At 40.1% G+C, this 17,563-nt stretch overlaps 2 protein-coding genes across 2 annotated transcripts; both read left to right on the top strand.

The window, feature by feature from the left end:
* The first annotated feature begins 34 nt into the window (after positions 1–34).
* On the top strand, positions 35–6,151 carry cyldb (cylindromatosis (turban tumor syndrome), b). Its single transcript, XM_018680001.2, has 14 exons — positions 35–154; positions 543–1,038; positions 1,311–1,440; positions 1,922–2,169; positions 2,259–2,427; positions 3,020–3,152; positions 3,338–3,442; positions 3,737–3,816; positions 3,937–4,003; positions 4,098–4,230; positions 4,324–4,432; positions 4,557–4,675; positions 4,775–4,979; positions 5,218–6,151. The coding sequence occupies exons 2-14, from the start codon at positions 604–606 to the stop codon at positions 5,421–5,423; spliced, it is 2,139 nt and encodes a 712-aa protein (XP_018535517.1). The 5' UTR covers positions 35–154; positions 543–603; the 3' UTR covers positions 5,424–6,151.
* Positions 6,152–7,637: 1,486 nt separating this feature from the next.
* Positions 7,638–17,468, top strand: top1a (DNA topoisomerase Ia). Its single transcript, XM_018680000.2, is given in 22 exon segments — positions 7,638–7,803; positions 8,268–8,292; positions 10,585–10,681; positions 10,804–10,912; positions 11,670–11,722; positions 11,822–11,917; positions 12,043–12,112; positions 12,336–12,427; positions 12,585–12,615; positions 12,617–12,701; positions 12,801–12,922; positions 13,038–13,160; positions 13,474–13,661; positions 13,762–13,906; positions 14,249–14,392; positions 14,579–14,764; positions 14,846–14,914; positions 15,075–15,189; positions 15,368–15,495; positions 15,591–15,685; positions 15,783–15,932; positions 16,123–17,468. Coding segments are annotated over 22 exon segments (2,259 nt in total). The 5' UTR covers positions 7,638–7,770; the 3' UTR covers positions 16,226–17,468.
* Positions 17,469–17,563: the final 95 nt, after the last annotated feature.

Genomic DNA, 17,563 nt, shown 5'->3' with positions numbered 1-17,563 from the left:
AATACATGTAGATATTCCCACTTCCTCCATAGTAGTGAAGAGGAAGAGCCTGGTCACGTCTGAAGTCACCTGCTTTTGTGTGCAGTTAAACTAATGTAGCGACAGTGTGTGCAATAAACGGTGGCGGAGTAATTGCTCTCGACAGATAAAAACAGTAAGTAAGACAACGGTTTCTACGTTACAAGCCGAGTGTCTATTAGATGTTAACAGAGTTACTAGAAATGATGTTGAAGTACAGAGCGGGTCCGTTTGTTTACTTAAACAGGTGGAGTGTCCTGGATCCCATTTTCAACCTAGCTCTTGCAAGGACATATGGGAGTTGCGTTAACAATATATAGACCTATGTTGTTGTTGTTGTTGTTTTTCTTTTATAATAATATTCTTGCACAAGTTGTCCCAATATTGTTAAGTTTACATGCGTTTTATATCAGGGTGTGTATACTGCACATGACATGCGAAATTAATTTATTTTCTCCCAACTTAATAACTTGACGCAGTTAAGGGCTACAATGTTATGATGTACTTCTGCTGTGTTTCTACAGGTGCTGCATCTGTTCCTGTAAAAACAATATCTGCTTGGCGTACTGCAGTGGCAGAGTTTCAATGGAGCCTAAACCTGTAGTAAAGGAGAAGTTTTTCATCGTCCTACGCGGGAAGTCGAGGAAAGGCTTCTGCCGAGGATGCATCGGTCGTGTGGAGGCAGAGACGCAGCGTGGGGAGCTGATGGGACTGCTGTACTGCGGTGGCAGCAACGCGGGGAGCCCCAAGAGCGGAGGCATCGTGAGGAGAGAGGACACATACCCCCTGACCCGTCACCAGGCCCAGCTACTGCTCTTCGTCTCTTCCGCAGGCAAACGTCTGGAGCTGCTGTGTAACCCTCAGCTTTTCTCGGCCATCTGCGAGCTCTCTCCGGATGACCTGGTGGTGGTGAAGCACAAAAAGGGACATCTGCCAGGGATGGTGAAGAACCTGATGCAAATTGGGAGGAAAGAGAACAAAGACGACTTACACATGCTCGGCTTTGAGGTGGAATTCGTGGTGGGTGAAGTAGTTTGTCTGGTCTTTCATTTGCAGCATCCAGGTGTGGGTGTTTTGAATAAAGCACAAGGTAGCAGAAATATAATTATAATGTTATGGTTGCAATCAAACTAATAATTGCACATGCACACTAGTGTAACTCAAGATGCTGAGAGACAAGGATGAGCATATGCGCAAGAGCTTTTATCTGTGTTATCTGGTCTGAATAAACAAGAATGTTACATGTCTGTATTTGCTTTTCAATGACTGATATGTTTTGTTCTTCCATGTAGGACAGCGACCACAACTTTTCATCCAAGAAACCCGCACCTCTGCCCTTGTACAGTGCTGCAGACATCATCCAGGTGGTCACATCTTATTCTGTACCCCTCGGACTTCACTGGAAAGACGGCCAATGTGGGGGTAAGTTATGTGATAAAAGTTGCAGCTTGCATGTCTCTTTCATAGCCAACTTGATGTTGATATTCTTGATTTTATGAATTTATTTTTAATATTATTATTATTCGGCTCAAAAAGCAATCTTTGTTCCATTCCCCTTCAAAAACTATTCAATTATTTTAATAAAATTCTGCCACTGAAAGTTTTATCAAAAACTTGTGGCCAAAGAGGGGTCACAGAAGAAGCAGTCCTAGAACACAACTGGAAAAACTGGCCCTGTTGCTCTGGAATGCAGAACATTACAGTCATCACATGATCTTGCGTTTTTGCACATTGTGCACCCTGAGCTGGCTACATACCTCTTATGTAGACCTGTGCCATGTTAGCTGGAGGTCAATCTGATGAGGCAGCATGTGACTAGTCAAAAAAAAAAAAAAAAAAGTCATATGACTTTCTAACTATCATCTTGTCCATCCCTCAACACACCCTCTATATCTCTGAGCAGGTCTAAACAGAAAAGCGGTGACACGCATCAACTCCATGCCCAATATAGGATCTCGTGCGTATCAAGTGAGAGAGAACCATACAGAGCAGAGTGTCATTCAGAGCCATAATCTGAGCACATCTCATGTGCTCCTGGAGGTGGGATCCATGGTGGAGGTGGTGTCCAACTCTGGGATCACAGTATACGGGGTCATCCGGTGGTTGGGGGTCCCTTCAGGAAAGACTGAAGAATGGGCTGGGATTGAATTGGTGAGGGACTAATATTTTGTACAGTTAAATTTAGCCAGTTTCAGGCATCTAAAGACACCTTATATCTGAATTGTTTTTTATTGTTTCAGGACTATGACGTGAACGGCTGCTCTGATGGAAAGTATGGAAGCCAGCGATATTTCACCTGCAAAGGGAACAGAGCTTTGTTTGTTCCTGTCACAAAGTGCAGTCCTGATAGTAGGTTCGTCTGCTCCTCTACAGGAACGGAGACCTCAAAACCCACTGAAACACTTCCAGGTTAGACACTTCCCCTAGTTTGGTGTGACACGCATACATAAGAAATTTACACTTTACACACATTTGATATTATTGGTATAATAGAAGCTCTTAAGTGAAATGTTTCTCAGTAAACATTTAACTTTAATTTCTACTTGTGTTATATTTTAACACAACACAGCTTAACTTAACATCCCAGATCTGCCTGTTCTATAGTGAGGTGCTCTGCATAGTACAATGCACGCAATTGTTGCCAGTACAAGGAAAATCATGCTTTCTAATTGCTTTAAATGACTTTATTTTCACACCCTTCTGCCTCTGGCAGGATTTAGTGAAGGGAAATTGTGTCACAGGCACCCAAAACAGTACCTACTTTGTGACACTCCTTTCATCAGCTGAACATGTCTGACAGCCCTGTGAGCTTCCTGCTTTGGAAAAGCAGATTAATCATTATCCTTGAAGGCCTGTGTCATTGTCCAGTTGGACTGTGTTTTAGCCTAGCGAGAAACGCTACATTTGTCACGTCTAAAGCTGCTAGTGAAATGATGAGATCTGTGTTGACACGTCATTTAATAGGAACATGTTTTTGTCTATATTTGCTTGCTGTTTTCAGTTCCTCCTTTTGAGGAGTCAGAGGAGAATACACCACCTATCCCTGAGTCAGAGGCATTGTCTTTGTTAGTGGGAAGAATGAAGGGGATTCAGGGCCACATCAACTCCTGTTATCTTGATGCCACACTCTTCAGGTAAAACCAGTTCACCACCCCTCGAAGGCATTTGATTTTCAAGCAGCACAATGTTGCAAACTCAGCTCAGATTTGTTTCCTCACATTATCATACATTCAGAGATCACACACAACCAAAGAGCAATGGTTGAACCGTATTCAGATAAGCAATGAGCTCATAAATGAACGTTGTTTTCTCTCTGTAGTTTGTTCAGCTCATCTGTGACCCTGGATAATATCTGGCAGAAACCTGCTGACACAGAGCAACCCATAACCTGCACTCTGAGAAAAATAGTCAACCGTTTACGCAGGTACAAACACAGTCTTCAAGACAGTTTGTTTTTTCCTTTTTTCTTTTTTCTCATTGTCAGCTAGTTTGCAAAACAAGAATATCATGACATGTTATGTAATCTCAACTGGAAAACAAGAACTTTGTCTTAATAATGTGGGGTACTCTGTGTTCACTAGCTAAGACAGAAAGTACTTATGCTTAAAACTTACATAAGAAGGAGTGTCTTTTTGTTTACTCTTGATTATATTGATGCGTGCTGTTATTCCAGTGGTTCAGTTCCTGTGTTTGCTTACTGATAATGTATTTATTGCAGACAAGGATTTGTGCCTGCTGAGAGCGTGATGAATTTCCGCAAACAGCTTGGCTGTGACACCTTTCAAACAGATGAAAAGGGTATGCATCCATATCTTATACATTGATAAAAAATATATTTTGATAGAAGGTCTTTGCAAAGTCATTGCAGTACTACTTTTGTAATACTATGTGATTTGAATTGTTTTTCCTTCACTGTAGACCCAGAGGAGTTCATCACAGTTCTATTTCAGAAGGTGCTTTGCATGGAGCCACTGCTCAAGCTCAGGTATGAACCTTAGCTGCCCATTAAATATCTTGTCCTATTTGGCTTGGCAAAATTGAGACTCTGAAATACTTTTTTTGTTGTTGTTGTTTTTTAGATCAAGACGAGAAACGTCTCAGGGTGCCTACACCTTTCAGATATTTCTAGAAAAAGAGCAGATGGGAAAGATGCCTACAGTCCAACAGCTGCTGGACACATCCTGCCTGTCAGGTGACCTTAAGTTTGAAGAAGTAAGTGCCCCTCTTACTATGCAAAGAAGACCCAGTGGTTTTCCTCTATACATGCAGGTAACCTCAATATTACTTTCACTATTTGTCCCTCAGATGCCATCCTGTCTAATGGTTCAGATGCCAAGGTTTGGAAACAAGTATAAGATGTTTTCTCACATCATTCCCTCCACTGAGCTGGACATCACAGATCTTCTGTACAACTGTGAGGAACAGATGTAGTCTGCACTGATTCAACCCATATAGAACGTGAATGGAATACTTCCTTTCAATACAGTGCTTTTGAAGAGCTTTAAGATGCTGACAAATCACCTACTTTTCCCCCACAGCTCCGAGAGAATGCTTTGTCTGTGGGCACTTGGCAGCGTATGAGTGTTTTCAATGTCTACCAGATCGCAAACTGCAGCCAGGGAAAATCAAACAGTACTGCTCCACCTGCAACACACAGGTAAACCAGATAACCCAAGATGATGAAGTGTCCAACTGACCATTGACTCAACATTTTGGTGTAAAATTTTCCTTTTTTTAAAAAAATTATTATTTACAGGTGCACAGTCATCACACGCGGCAGGATCATTCCCCCAAAGCTCTAGAGGTTCCAGCAGATGTAGCTCCTGACATCCCTGTGCCCAGGCACAAGATGCAGCTGTTTGCGGTGCTCTGCATTCAAACCAGCCACTACGTGTCTTTTGTCAAATATGGCCCTGACCCCCACTCCTGGCTCTTCTTTGACAGCATGGCAGACAGATGTGGTAAGATAGATTTCAGCTTGTTTCATTTAGTTTTGTTGATAAGTTTATTTCTTTAATTTTATTTTGACGTCCGTGCAAACACTGACTCGTTTTGGTATTTCTAAGAAGTGGTTCCTCATGACTGCTTTATTTTTTGATAATGTTGCCATGACCGTGTTAGATAAGGATACACTCTGACGTCTATGTCTTTATCTCTTCCTGAGCTGATGTCTAATCTTAAAGCCACTTTTTCTTACAGGTGACGATAAAAGTGGCTACAACATTCCGGAGATCCGAGCTTGTCCGGAGCTGGGTGACTTCCTGTCCCAGCCGGAGGAGGAGCTGGCTCAGGCCAACCCCTCCCAAGCTCCTGAACTAATGCGCAGGCTGCTGTGTGACTCTTATATGTTTTTATACCAGGACCCAGCCACACCACTTTCAAACCCAAACCATCAGGAGCCTTAAATGCATGTGTGGACAAGGACACAATGTTCTCATAACAGTGCCTTAATAACCTTGCGTCCCTGCTTAATCAGTGAGATATTGTGTTGGTTATTACATCCAAATAGCAGGAACTGAAAAGGGTGCTTTTAACATCATGGAAAGAAACACTATTTTTGACTAGAAATCCAATATTATAGTTTGGAAATCTGACTTTATTTGATCATTAGTTAAAGCTGCTGTTTAACTGCAAGTAGAGAATGAGCAGGAGAAAGTATAACACTGCACTGTATTTATCATCCTTGCCTTCTTTATCTCTTGAATGTCCTGTTGTTACATGTATTATTTATACTCTTTTTTTTTTTTTTTCAAAGGAAACTGTAGCATATAAATGATTTTCATGACTTTATTCTTACTTGTTATTTTGACTGCTATTAGTAAATTAAAGTTCAAGTCCGTTTAAGCACTTGGTGATATGTTTATATGGTGTTACATAATTTTAACTCTAGATTGTCACTAATGACCTAAAACACTCAGCCTCCCCGATTATATAAACTATGTTTCTTCTTCGTTATTGTTGGGGGGGGGGCTGTCACACGAAAAACAAGAGGTGAAAGTAAATGATTTGTTGTATCTTATTTATTGTAAATACTGCACTGTGTGCAGATATTGCCAGTGCACATTTCTGGATCTGTAATGTAATACTTTTTTCAATGAAAATTTAAAATAAATTGCAATGGGAAATAGGCTAACTGACCCTAACAGAATTTTATTGTATTAAAAACAGACTCTCAGTCTGTATTCCAGAAACCTCTCACAGTATGGAATAATACATTTTGATCTGTTCAGTCAACTTCATCTAAACCATAAACGCCTGAGGACTGAACTAAATCCCATGAGTTTGTAATAGACTGCAGTGCCCCCTTGTGGACAAAGAAGAGTTTGCCTTGAATGCTATTCACACAGTTCTCATATATGGTGAAGAAGCAAGGTACACTCTGGACAGATTGCCAGTCCATTGCACAGCCAACATATATAGACAAACAAACTCACATTCACACCTATGGGTAATTTAGATTCACCTATCCTGCATGTCTTTGGACTGTGGGAGGAAGCTGGAGTACCCAGAGAGAACCCACACAGGGAGAATATGCAAACTTCACAGAGACAAGTCCCAGGCAAACTGAGACTTGTACACGGAAAGCTTCTTGCTGTGAGGCGACGATGCTTATCATTGCACCACTGTGTCACTCTCTCTCTATATGTATGTGTGTATAAACTCATACCACTGAGGAAAATATACAGATGAAATATTATTGGCTTTTAAAAAATAATTTGCAGTGCAGGGTTGTTTTAATATTAAAGTTTTAGCTACATGTGTCATTATAATAGACTTAAATTAATATAAAAACATTTTAACAGACAGGTATTTTAGATGCTATTCCATGTAAACAGATTACATTTACCATTGCCCAGTGATCACCTGTCAAGTGGTGCAGGAATCCCAATAAAAACACTCCACATTTTAATTTATTTTCTAAAGAGGATCACCAAGACCACTTGGCATTAGACTGAAACTTTTATACTTTTTAGGACGTTTTAGGTGGTTATTATTCTGAACTATGCCTTTGACTTTCAATTCACCCTGACACCTCAATTCTGTAGTCTGAACCTCTTTGCCTTTGAGTTGATATGTGATAGGTCAGTTGGCTCTCAAGGCTGTGGAAGACTTTGTGTACCATACATTCTGTCATTTTTTTTGATTCACCATAAACACAACACCATTCCAAGGCCTTGATGGCAGACTACACAAGGGTCATTCTCACTTAACTAACATGTATGTCAGTTTTTATTAGTAATTTCTTTTGGCTGTACCATTATTATAAACTATACCCTCATATGCTTATGCACTAAATGACGTAAGGGTGAGTGAAGTCATATTGAAAGAGCAGAGCTTCAGACACAATGATGATAATGATGATTGTTGTTATTATCATTATTACTAAAAAACTGATAGAATTGCTTCTTCGATTTGCTCTTTTTTTTACTCATCAGATCCAGTGAATACAACCAACAAACGGGAAAACAAGTTGTTGAGCCTGAAGTACCGTGTGCTCCTCCTGGTACATGTGCACCACACTCAGCAACGTGTGGGACCACCGAGCGCCGAGACAGCAACACGTTTTGTTAAGAGGAGGAGCTACGTGGGCCCGTACCATTTAAATTGAAGCGCATGCGCGTTAGCATACATTTGGGACTTAACTCTTACACAATCGTGTCTTTTCTTCATTCTGCCTGCATCTTCTCGCCGGTGTGTGGTAACCGTACACATTTCTCATTTTTGATTTTTCAATCAAACAACACTTAGGAAATGAGTGGGGACCATTCCCACAACGAGGACCAGGTAATGTTAAATATATTTCATAATGTCATCACTGGTGGTTAACGGGTACAGTTTCTTGCTGTCGTTTAATTTGTTTGGTTTGACAGGGTAACTTAGCTAACTGTGAATTATGCCTGCTAGCGCGCATTTTGTTGTAAATAGCGTCTTGACAAGTTTAATTTCATTGTTATTTGTAACGTAGCTGAAAGATGCCATCTAGTTAATGTTCAGGTCTATGTCACTAGGCATGAACTCAAAGACGAAGTAGGGTAACGCTACATTTAATGTGGCGTTAGCTGTAGCTTATGTTAGCCGTAGCGGCTTCGGTATTAGCCGCTAAACCATTATCATCCATCATAGCAAGCTAGCCTAAGCTAGCAGGGTAGCTAACACACTGTCGCTTTACCATCCAGCAAGTTCAAAGTTAGTTAGCCGGCTAGTTAGCTACTACGGAATTTAACATTCATCTGTTTTTTGATTTTCAGATTGACTGTGGCTCCCGGGTCAATGGTAAGTTCAGTAGGGTAAGCTAACAAGTTAAAAGGAGAATTTTCCGCAAATTCTGACTTGTCTTCGCTGATCAAATGTAACGTTACGTTAGTTCTCAGTAGAGGACAGAAATGGCGTCCAGAGACTAAGTCCTCTGTCTCACTCACAAGCGCCTATTGTTCAAAAGGGAGGTCTTGTAAAAGCTTTTCCGCAAATTATTTTCTCGATTCGAATGATTATTAGCACACAGCTTGAGGTGTTTTATCAGTTTACCGTATTAGATTGTCTTGTTGGTTAGCTTTTAATGCCACATTTCCCACCTGAAAGTGAGGGTTTGGGGGTTGAGGACTTAGTCTCTGCGCCATTTTCTTTTTCGGTGTAGCGGCCTGACTGTGCTGCAAGCTGAACCCAGGCTGTGAAGTGCAGATGGCTGTGTGGAGGAGAAATGCGAAGGCATAGTGCTCCATCAAGATCCCATGTGGTGACCTAGAAGAGTAATTTTCTTACACGCAATTTAAAACTCTCTCATAGCCAAGGTTATAATCATTTTTTAATAATAGTTACAGGGACTTTACATTCCCACGTTAGGAGTAGCAGCAGCAAAGTGCAGCGTTTTAAGTTGGTTCCACATTTCAATAGTCAAGTCATTAACTTTAATTCATCATCAGATTGCGTTTTAAACGAGTTGCTGGATATAAGATCGTCTTTACTATGTTTCAAAGCGAAAAGTGAGTTTTGGAGTTTTTAGTGCCATTATCTTCTGTGTATTTTGATCAAAATAAATCTCTATACCTCCAGCATGTAGCACACTCATACACATACAAAGAAAATTAACTTTTTTCCTAGATGATCCACTGTAATCACTTACAACATGGGACAAAGTCTTGTCTCTTCAGTGTATCTGGACTGAAGCAAAATGTGCTAATGCTTTTGTGTAAGATACTCTAGCAACCAAGTGTGGAGAATTATTGATATGAGCTGGGTTTTTCTGTGTACTCCTGATAAAAAAATCATCTAGACACTTACCTGGTTTTCATTCTGTTGCAATGTGACATTTGTTTATGGTACATAAAGGGCCTTGCCTTCACTTTTAGTTGTCAGAGATTGGTATTTGTTCCCAACAGAATGGACTTAACATTTTTAAACTTAATAAAATTAGCAAGCAAGCCTAACATTTTGTAAAGAATCATAACTTTGGCCTGGTTCAAAAAAGATTATGCAATTTGTTAACATGTTGTACTTTGTGCATAAGTATTTGTGTAGCACAACCTATTTGCCAGTCAGTGACACGTGTTAAATTTACAAATTTTCTCTGTCAGCTACCAACTATAGAGTGGTATTTTAACTAGGCCGAAAGTCTCTCACATATGCTGTCTGGTTTGTATGCAGTTATGTGATGAGTACAACACAACCTGTTCATTGATATATCGCACAATGATTTGGCTTGGATCTGAGAGGACAGCACAAATCAAGTCATATTCAAATAATGGGTGATGAAAGACTACTAGTTTTGCTGTGACAAAATCAATCTACCAAGGTCAAGCTCTAAGTCTGTTTTGAATTTAGAGATACGTTGAGACCAATCACTCACTAATGAAACTTTCTCAGCTTGAACATGCAGGCTATGTATATTTGGCTTACACTGTCATACCAGAGGAACGTGGAACCCTTGTCTAAAAGACCTGCTCGTAGACTTGGCTGTTAGCTCTGTGGTGGCTAAGTTTGAATGTCAACTCTCAATTTTGATAATTGCTGCTTTTTACCCCTAAAAGAGAAATCCTTTTTTCTGCCGTGGCTCACAAATTAAAGGGAGTGAAAGCCTACTTTGTTCACTTGCATGTTTCAACCTGTCAGTAGTTTCATATTGTCTCATAAACAATGAGGCTCATACGGGCAGTAGGAGGTGCTGTGCTACTGTGTAATAGATTTTCTCTTTCCAGGCTGCATGACATGCAGATTGTTGTGCATGTCCAGAGTGTGTGTAACAATAAACATAATGTTTTTTTTTTTTTTTTTTTTTTCTAACTACCTAAAAGAAGTATGTGTGTGGCCTGAGTATTTCCTAGGTTGACAGTTGATAAGAGTATTGTCTTTCTTAGACTGTCCACATTAGTACATGGTTGAGGGAAGTTCATTTTGTTTGTCTTTGCCATATGTGTATAGAACCATGCCAGTCATACTTTAGTCATTAGGTATTTCTTGGTCCTAAAGTCTGTACATAGTGATCCTACCATTCATTCAGTCTATTGTTGGATTGATTTAGTCAATGCCATATTCACTTTTGAAGCAGGTAACACTGTTATGTTTTCATAGACTCTCACAAGCATAAAGACAAGTACAAAGAGAAGGAACACAAACATAAGGACCACAAGAAGGATAAGGAACGGGAGAAATCAAAGCATGGCAACAGGTATGGTGTGTGCTTCCTCATAAATACACTTTTCTGGTGGTGTCTGCTCAGAGTGGACACATCACAGCAGTGGTTAGTAGAGGTGGAAACTGACATAATAGTTTTGTGTTTCTTTGGACTAGTGATCACAAAGACTTCTCTGACAAAAAACATAGAGACAAGGAGAAGGAAAAGATGAAGCACAAAGATGGCAGCACAGACAAATACAAGGACAAGCACAAGGAGAAGAAGGTGAATTATCATGCAATTAATTCATGGAAGAATGCACATGTGGTTACGCATGTAATGCTGTGATTTTTAGGTTTCAACATAAAGTTTTTCTGCACTATTAAGCTTTGTGAAACCATGCACTCGTGCTCACGACCCATAGCTATTTAAACAATGAGCAAACTGTATAGCCTATTCACTTTTTGTTTGCATCTTTTGTTTCAATTGTGATAGATAAATCTGTCCTGAATCAGGACATGGAAATGTTCAAAGCACAGGTACAACATAGATCACTATAGGGAACTTTTTTTTGGCTCCACAGTATTTCAGGTAGCTTCAGGCAGCTAGAGATGTTTGTATTTTTGCAGAATTATAGAATTAGGTTTTCACCTGCCTTTGCTAAACTTTATGCTAAATTAGTCTGCAAATAGGGTGGTTGTCTAGGGCAATTGGTGTATTATAATATGCTCATACCACATAGTGCTTACTAACATAGTGAAATATGTTCTTACCACATAGTGCACTATGTGGTAAGAACAACCAAGAATCTGAGACTAAGATATTTAAATAATTTTAGATGCTCTGATTATACCAATTAGAATAAAGTGTGTTGTGTTTCATACAAAGAGGAAAAAGTTGCAACATAATTTAGAGCTAGCATTTATAATTTGGCATTTGGTAACAACTAGATTGTCATTTAGCTTTTGCGTGGAGAGAGCTGATTATGGTTTCCTGTAACAGGAAGTTTTCCTTCATTAACAACTTTGTGTAAACCTTTCAGATGAAATCCCTTGATGGTAAGGTCAAAAAGGAAAAAGAGAATGGCTTTGCCAGGTATGTTTGGACTTCACATTTCTCTTGTTCTATGCAGGCTATCAGCAGAGGCATTTCATATGAAGCCATTTCTGATTTTGAATGCGTTTTCTTTTGCAGTCCTCAACATATGAAGTCTGAGCCTGAGGATGACTTTTACCACTCTCCTAAATATGAGAAGTCTCTGAAAAGAGAACGGGATGATGATGATAATGAGTAAGTGGCCCATGACATTAGCTGTGTTTTCTATGTCTATTTCATAGGTTTGTGGTATCACTATAGTTTTCTATGTGAGCACAATTTGATCTATCAGATTTGTGACACAGGGTGTTATTTTTCAGCTCTGAGTTCAAGCCCAAGAAAATAAAGACTGAAAATGACAAGAAGGCCAAGAAAAGGAAACAAGATGAGGTAAGCAAAGGCCGTAAGCAGTGTGCAAATTTGGTCTTGGTTTTAGATTTTCTCTGAACAATATAAGGAGCTCCCTGACAGTTCCAGTATGTTTTGAAAGACAAAATAAGGAAGCACCTGAAGAATTGGAGACACATGAGCCTCAATGTTTTGTGTTTGTGATAAACTTTTTTTTTTTTTCTGCCAACCACGGATAACTTAGTTTCTCTTCCCTTTTTTTTAGGACCTCAAGTCCAAAAAAACAAAAAACAAAAAAGGAGAAGTCACTGATGGAAAAAAGAAAGCAAAGAAAGAGCCAGAGGAGAAGTGGAAATGGTGAGTTAATCATGTCATACAGCTGTACAATACCTACATGCAAGTTATCAGTGTAGTGATAGGTCAAGTGTAGAGGCATTGCGTATTGGATTGATTATTTTTCTTAATCTGGTGTATTCAGACTTCTCATCGGATGGCTGTATTTTGTTGATTCCAGGTGGGAAGAGGAGAGATACACAGACGGTCGTCAAATGGAAGTTTCTGGAACACAAAGGGCCGGTGTTTGCACCGCCTTATGAGCCTCTTCCAAGCAATGTCAAATTTTACTATGATGGTAAGATTGTATTTCCCACATCAACTAAGGACTGCATAACTCCATGGTAGGAGGTGTAAATGCAGGTGGTCAATAAACATTTACCTTTGCATACTTTAGGTAAAGTTATGAGGCTCAGCCCAGAAGCCGAAGAGGTGGCTACGTTCTTTGCCAAAATGCTGGACCATGAGTACACCACAAAGGATATTTTCCGCAAAAACTTCTTTAAAGATTGGAGGAAGGTGGGAGAAATGCACTTTTCTGGATAAAATTGTTCAGATTCACAAAAATCTTGAGTCTTGTAACGTAACTGTTCAAAGATTCCTGTGTTTGAGTGCACTGTGTTGTTGCTGATAGGAAATGACTGCAGAAGAAAAGGCTAAGATTACAGACCTGAAGAAATGCAACTTTTCTGAGATGAACGAATTCTTCAAGGCACAGTCTGAAGCCAGAAAGGCCATGACAAAGGAGGAGAAACAGGTCAGCTACTAATTGTATATTATACAGGAGCTAAACCTGATCTAGTCCCTGCTTTATCAGGACTAAGGATTAACTAATATGGAGAGCCATACAATGTATTAACCTTCCCAGAGTATCTGCTCATTGGTCAGACGATATTGTCACCTGGGTAGCCTTTTGTTTAATTACATGGTTGTCCTTGTCCCCGATTTATCATTACTATACTATACTATACTGTACCTGTAAAAAGTTTCCACACTTTGTCTCTTGCACAATTTTTTTTTTAACCCCAACAAGATGGAGGTCTGATGTGGTGTTTCTCTGCCCTGTGTAGAAAATAAAGGAGGACAATGAGCGCATATTGCAGGAGTATGGTTTTTGCATCATGGACAACCACAGGGAACGTATTGCTAACTTCCGCATTGAACCTCCGGGGCTGTTCCGTGGTCGCGGAGACCATCCCAAGATGGGCATGCTCAAACGTCGCATCAGGCCTGAAGACATCATCATCAACTGCAGCAAGTGAGTAATGGATTGTTGTTGTTTTTTTTTTTTTTTCCAGTGCTGATGAACTGATGTGTTCGATGAGCGTAATGATTTAATGTTATTTTGCTCCTCATAGGGACTCCAAGCACCCTGAGCCTCCTCCAGGCACTAGATGGAAAGAGGTTCGTCATGACAACAAAGTGACTTGGCTGGTGTCGTGGACTGAGAACATTCAAGGCTCCATTAAGTACATCATGCTGAACCCCAGCTCTAGGATCAAGGTAGGCTGACTGTTGCAGGACAAGAAGATTTGCTATTGAGCAATATCTCTGTTTGGAGAGTTTATCTTCCCAAGTGTCATTATGACCTTTCAAGACCTTTCATAAAGGAGTTTTGCTCCACCGCATTGTAAAAACTGACACTGCAATGTCACATTTTTCCATTTCCCAATGCTTCAACAAAAATAGCTACTTTGACTGTTACTGTGCAGGGAACATGCTGTACTGTGCAATAACCTACTAATTTCATTAGACTTCACTATGACTTAGTGTTTGACACACGAACATGGCCTCATCTAATTCATTAGTTAGCCTTTTCTCATCCATCATGCTGTTTGTCTACAGGGAGAGAAGGATTGGCAAAAGTATGAAACAGCCCGTAGACTGAAGAAATGTGTGGACCGTATCAGGAACCAGTACCGTGAAGACTGGAAGTCCAAGGAGATGAGGATCAGACAGAGGGCTGTGGCACTCTACTTCATTGACAAGGTGAGATGCATGATTATTGTTGATATTGTCCTGAGCCTGTGCATGGCTTTAGGTATGTAATGTTATGTAATTGCTTTTTAACAATGATGGTTAACTGTGAGCGGGGTTTAGTGGGTGCTCAAAGACTGCAGTGAGGGTAATGTCTTTATAAGCTGGCTTTAATCCAGTTGTCCTGGTGTGCTCTAGCTGGCTTTGAGAGCGGGTAATGAGAAGGAGGAAGGAGAGACTGCGGACACAGTGGGCTGCTGCTCGCTGCGAGTTGAACACATCAAACTCTACCCAGAGAACGATGGTCAAGAGTATGTGGTGGAGTTTGACTTCCTGGGTAAAGATTCCATCCGCTACTACAACAAAGTCCCCGTGGAGAAAAGGGTAAGGACTGTGAAGCAGTGCTTTTTATTTTTAAGCGTGCAAACACAGCCTCTGTATTTATGTTTGCTCTGCCTTTTCCAGGTTTTTAAGAATCTTCAGTTGTTTATGGAGAACAAGGAGCCTGATGATGACCTGTTTGATCGCCTGAATGTAAGCAAAACAAAAGCTGTGGAAGGAAACGATAAAATCACAGTTCATTATTTTATAGTTGATTATTTGGGAAGATAGGTAACAGAATAACTGGTCTCCCTTTTGTCACTTGTAACACCAATTTCTTTATACACTGATAACACTTACTGTTTCTCTCCAGACTTCTATTCTGAACAAGCACCTCCAGGAGCTGATGGACGGTCTGACAGCCAAAGTTTTCCGTACCTACAACGCTTCAATCACCCTGCAGCAGCAATTGAAGGAGCTCACAAATGGTACATATCTACCTGCAACGTTAATGCACTCATAAATTATTACCACCTAGAGTTAATAAGGGACACAGCAGTGTGTCCTGAACTACTTGTTTGAATTAATAGTTGGCTTTTCATGTGGAGTTTTGTCTCGACTGTTAATTTGCATCCAGAGAACTGATTATACTCTGACTCTCTCTAGCGGAGGAGAACATTCCAGCCAAGATCCTGTCTTACAACAGGGCCAACAGGGCTGTGGCTATCCTGTGTAACCATCAGAGGGCTCCACCGAAGACATTTGAGAAGTCTATGCAGAACCTGCAGACTAAGGTGAGAATGTTTATAAAACCCAACCAGTTGCATACACACTATCTCTAATTAATGTTTGTAATCTCTGAGACTAATCAGCCATTTATTTTTCCTAGATTGATGCTAAAAGGGAACAACTTTCTGATGCCAAGAGAGAACTGAAGAGCGCCAAGGCTGATGCCAAAGTACGGAAAGACGAAAAATCCAAAAAGTCAGTATCAAAGGATTTGGTATTGATGAACATTTTCCACCCCGTCAGCAATGTTAACCATGTGTTTAACCATTTGCGCTTCTTGCCTCCTCTGTAGGGCTGTGGAGACAAAGAAGAAGGCAGTTCAGAGGATAGAAGAGCAGCTGATGAAGCTGGAGGTGCAGGCGACTGATCGTGAAGAGAACAAGCAAATCGCCCTCGGCACCTCCAAGCTCAACTATCTGGACCCTCGCATCTCTGTGGCTTGGTAAGATAATGTTCTTGAAGTTTTCTTTTAAAAAGGTGGTTTTGTTGCTTAAATAGCACTGATAACTGCCTCACCTGATTTTTCTTGTTGGGGACAAAGATGCACAAGTAATACGATTACACAATGAGGACCATTGTGCTGTAATATTTAATTTTTTTCCCCTTAATTTCTGCCTGGTTTTGTCACATAGGTGTAAGAAGTGGGGCATTCCCGTTGAGAAGATCTACAACAAAACCCAGCGTGAGAAATTTGCCTGGGCCATCGACATGGCAGACGAAGACTTTGAATTTTAAATCCCAGTTTGTGGTTTTAACTATGATACACTCATTTTTTTTATCGGATACTTGTTTTTTAGCTTAACTGAATTTTGCTCGATGGCCAGATCTGGCAAGGAATTTCAGAAAGTCTGAGCAGGAAAAACGGCGGCGACATGGTAAGACGAGATGAGGCCATAATGAAGTGGCAGGAGGGTGTTGTGGGTACTCTAAACAGCTGATCTGAGATCAGGCGACAACGCTGAACTACACCCACAACTGAGCATCAAAGGCATAGTCCCAGTAATTGGAAGACCCTTTTACCTTTGTCTCTCTCTCCCTCCACAATGCCTGAACTTTGAACTCTGTGGTCCTATAGCTACTGTATTAAGCAAAAAGAAAAAATGCTTTGTATCATTATTTCTTCGTTCACTCGCTCTGTATTTTAGCCCTCCCATGTATTATTAACGAATTCTATATTTTGATAGACAAAGTTAAATCAAATGAATTCCTTAAATACACCCACGCGCCTTTCAAGGAAATGTGAGCTTGGCTTTTGACGTGTGTGTGTGCGTGTGTGCGCGCGTGCATGTGTGTGTATGAGGGACTCGACCATGGAAGCTGTCTGTTTGGGTGAATATTTTAAACTGGATTATGTTGAATTGTTCAGCATGAAAGAGGATGTCTGGGCAGGCAAAGGGGAAAATACTGCAACCATGTCAATATTTACTTAAGCAAGCAGAATGTGAATATTTTGTTTTACATCCTCTATCAGGGACTTCTTTTTCAGTGTAAATGTGAACCAATCATTTGTATCCTTTGAGTTGCAAGCATCCTCTGAATCTCTCCGCATAGCCCTGTCTACATCTGATTTTAACTTAATTTAACAATTGTTCCAAGAAAAAAAAAATCTTGCGTATCTGTTACTTGAAGATAATGCTATGATAATGTATTTAAAGTCGGTAAATTGAAAGTGTTTTTCTTCCAGATGGTATGTGAGGGACATAAACTTTGCCAAAAAATCACCAATCTGTTACAATTTAGGCAGTTTTTTTAATTGTGTAAAGGTTGAGGATAAAGTAATGTAACATTTAATGTGAATTATCAGTTCATTTTATTCCACTCTGTTCCACTCTTACGATAGGAAAGTTGATGTAAGTAGCTGTAAAGTCAACATCCTATTCCTGTATTATCTTTTTTGTCATAGCCTTTTATCATGTTTTATTTGAGTTTTATGCTCATTGTAGGTTGAAAAATGAATAAAATCCTACAAGTAAATATACTATGTGCTTGTTTTTTGTTTGTTTTTTTCCCACGCCTTCAATGTGGTTTGCTCATACTGAGTTTTAAAAACGAGGCCTGAAGTAGCACAGCTGA

Source organism: Lates calcarifer, linkage group LG12, assembly GCF_001640805.2.
Source record: "Lates calcarifer isolate ASB-BC8 linkage group LG12, TLL_Latcal_v3, whole genome shotgun sequence".
Classification (NCBI taxonomy): Eukaryota; Metazoa; Chordata; class Actinopteri; family Centropomidae; genus Lates; species Lates calcarifer.
The sequence above is the reverse complement of the archived record's forward strand: the minus strand, read 5'-3'. Positions and strand labels throughout refer to the sequence as shown.

Coding starts and splice junctions, on each gene's coding strand:
- cyldb (XM_018680001.2), top strand. CDS start 604: ATGGAGCCTAAACCTGTAGTAAAGGAGAAGTTTTTCATCGTCCTACGC. Junction 2,428..3,019: donor ACCCACTGAAACACTTCCAG/GTTAGACACTTC, acceptor TGCTGTTTTCAG/TTCCTCCTTTTGAGGAGTCA. Junction 3,153..3,337: donor CTTGATGCCACACTCTTCAG/GTAAAACCAGTT, acceptor TTCTCTCTGTAG/TTTGTTCAGCTCATCTGTGA.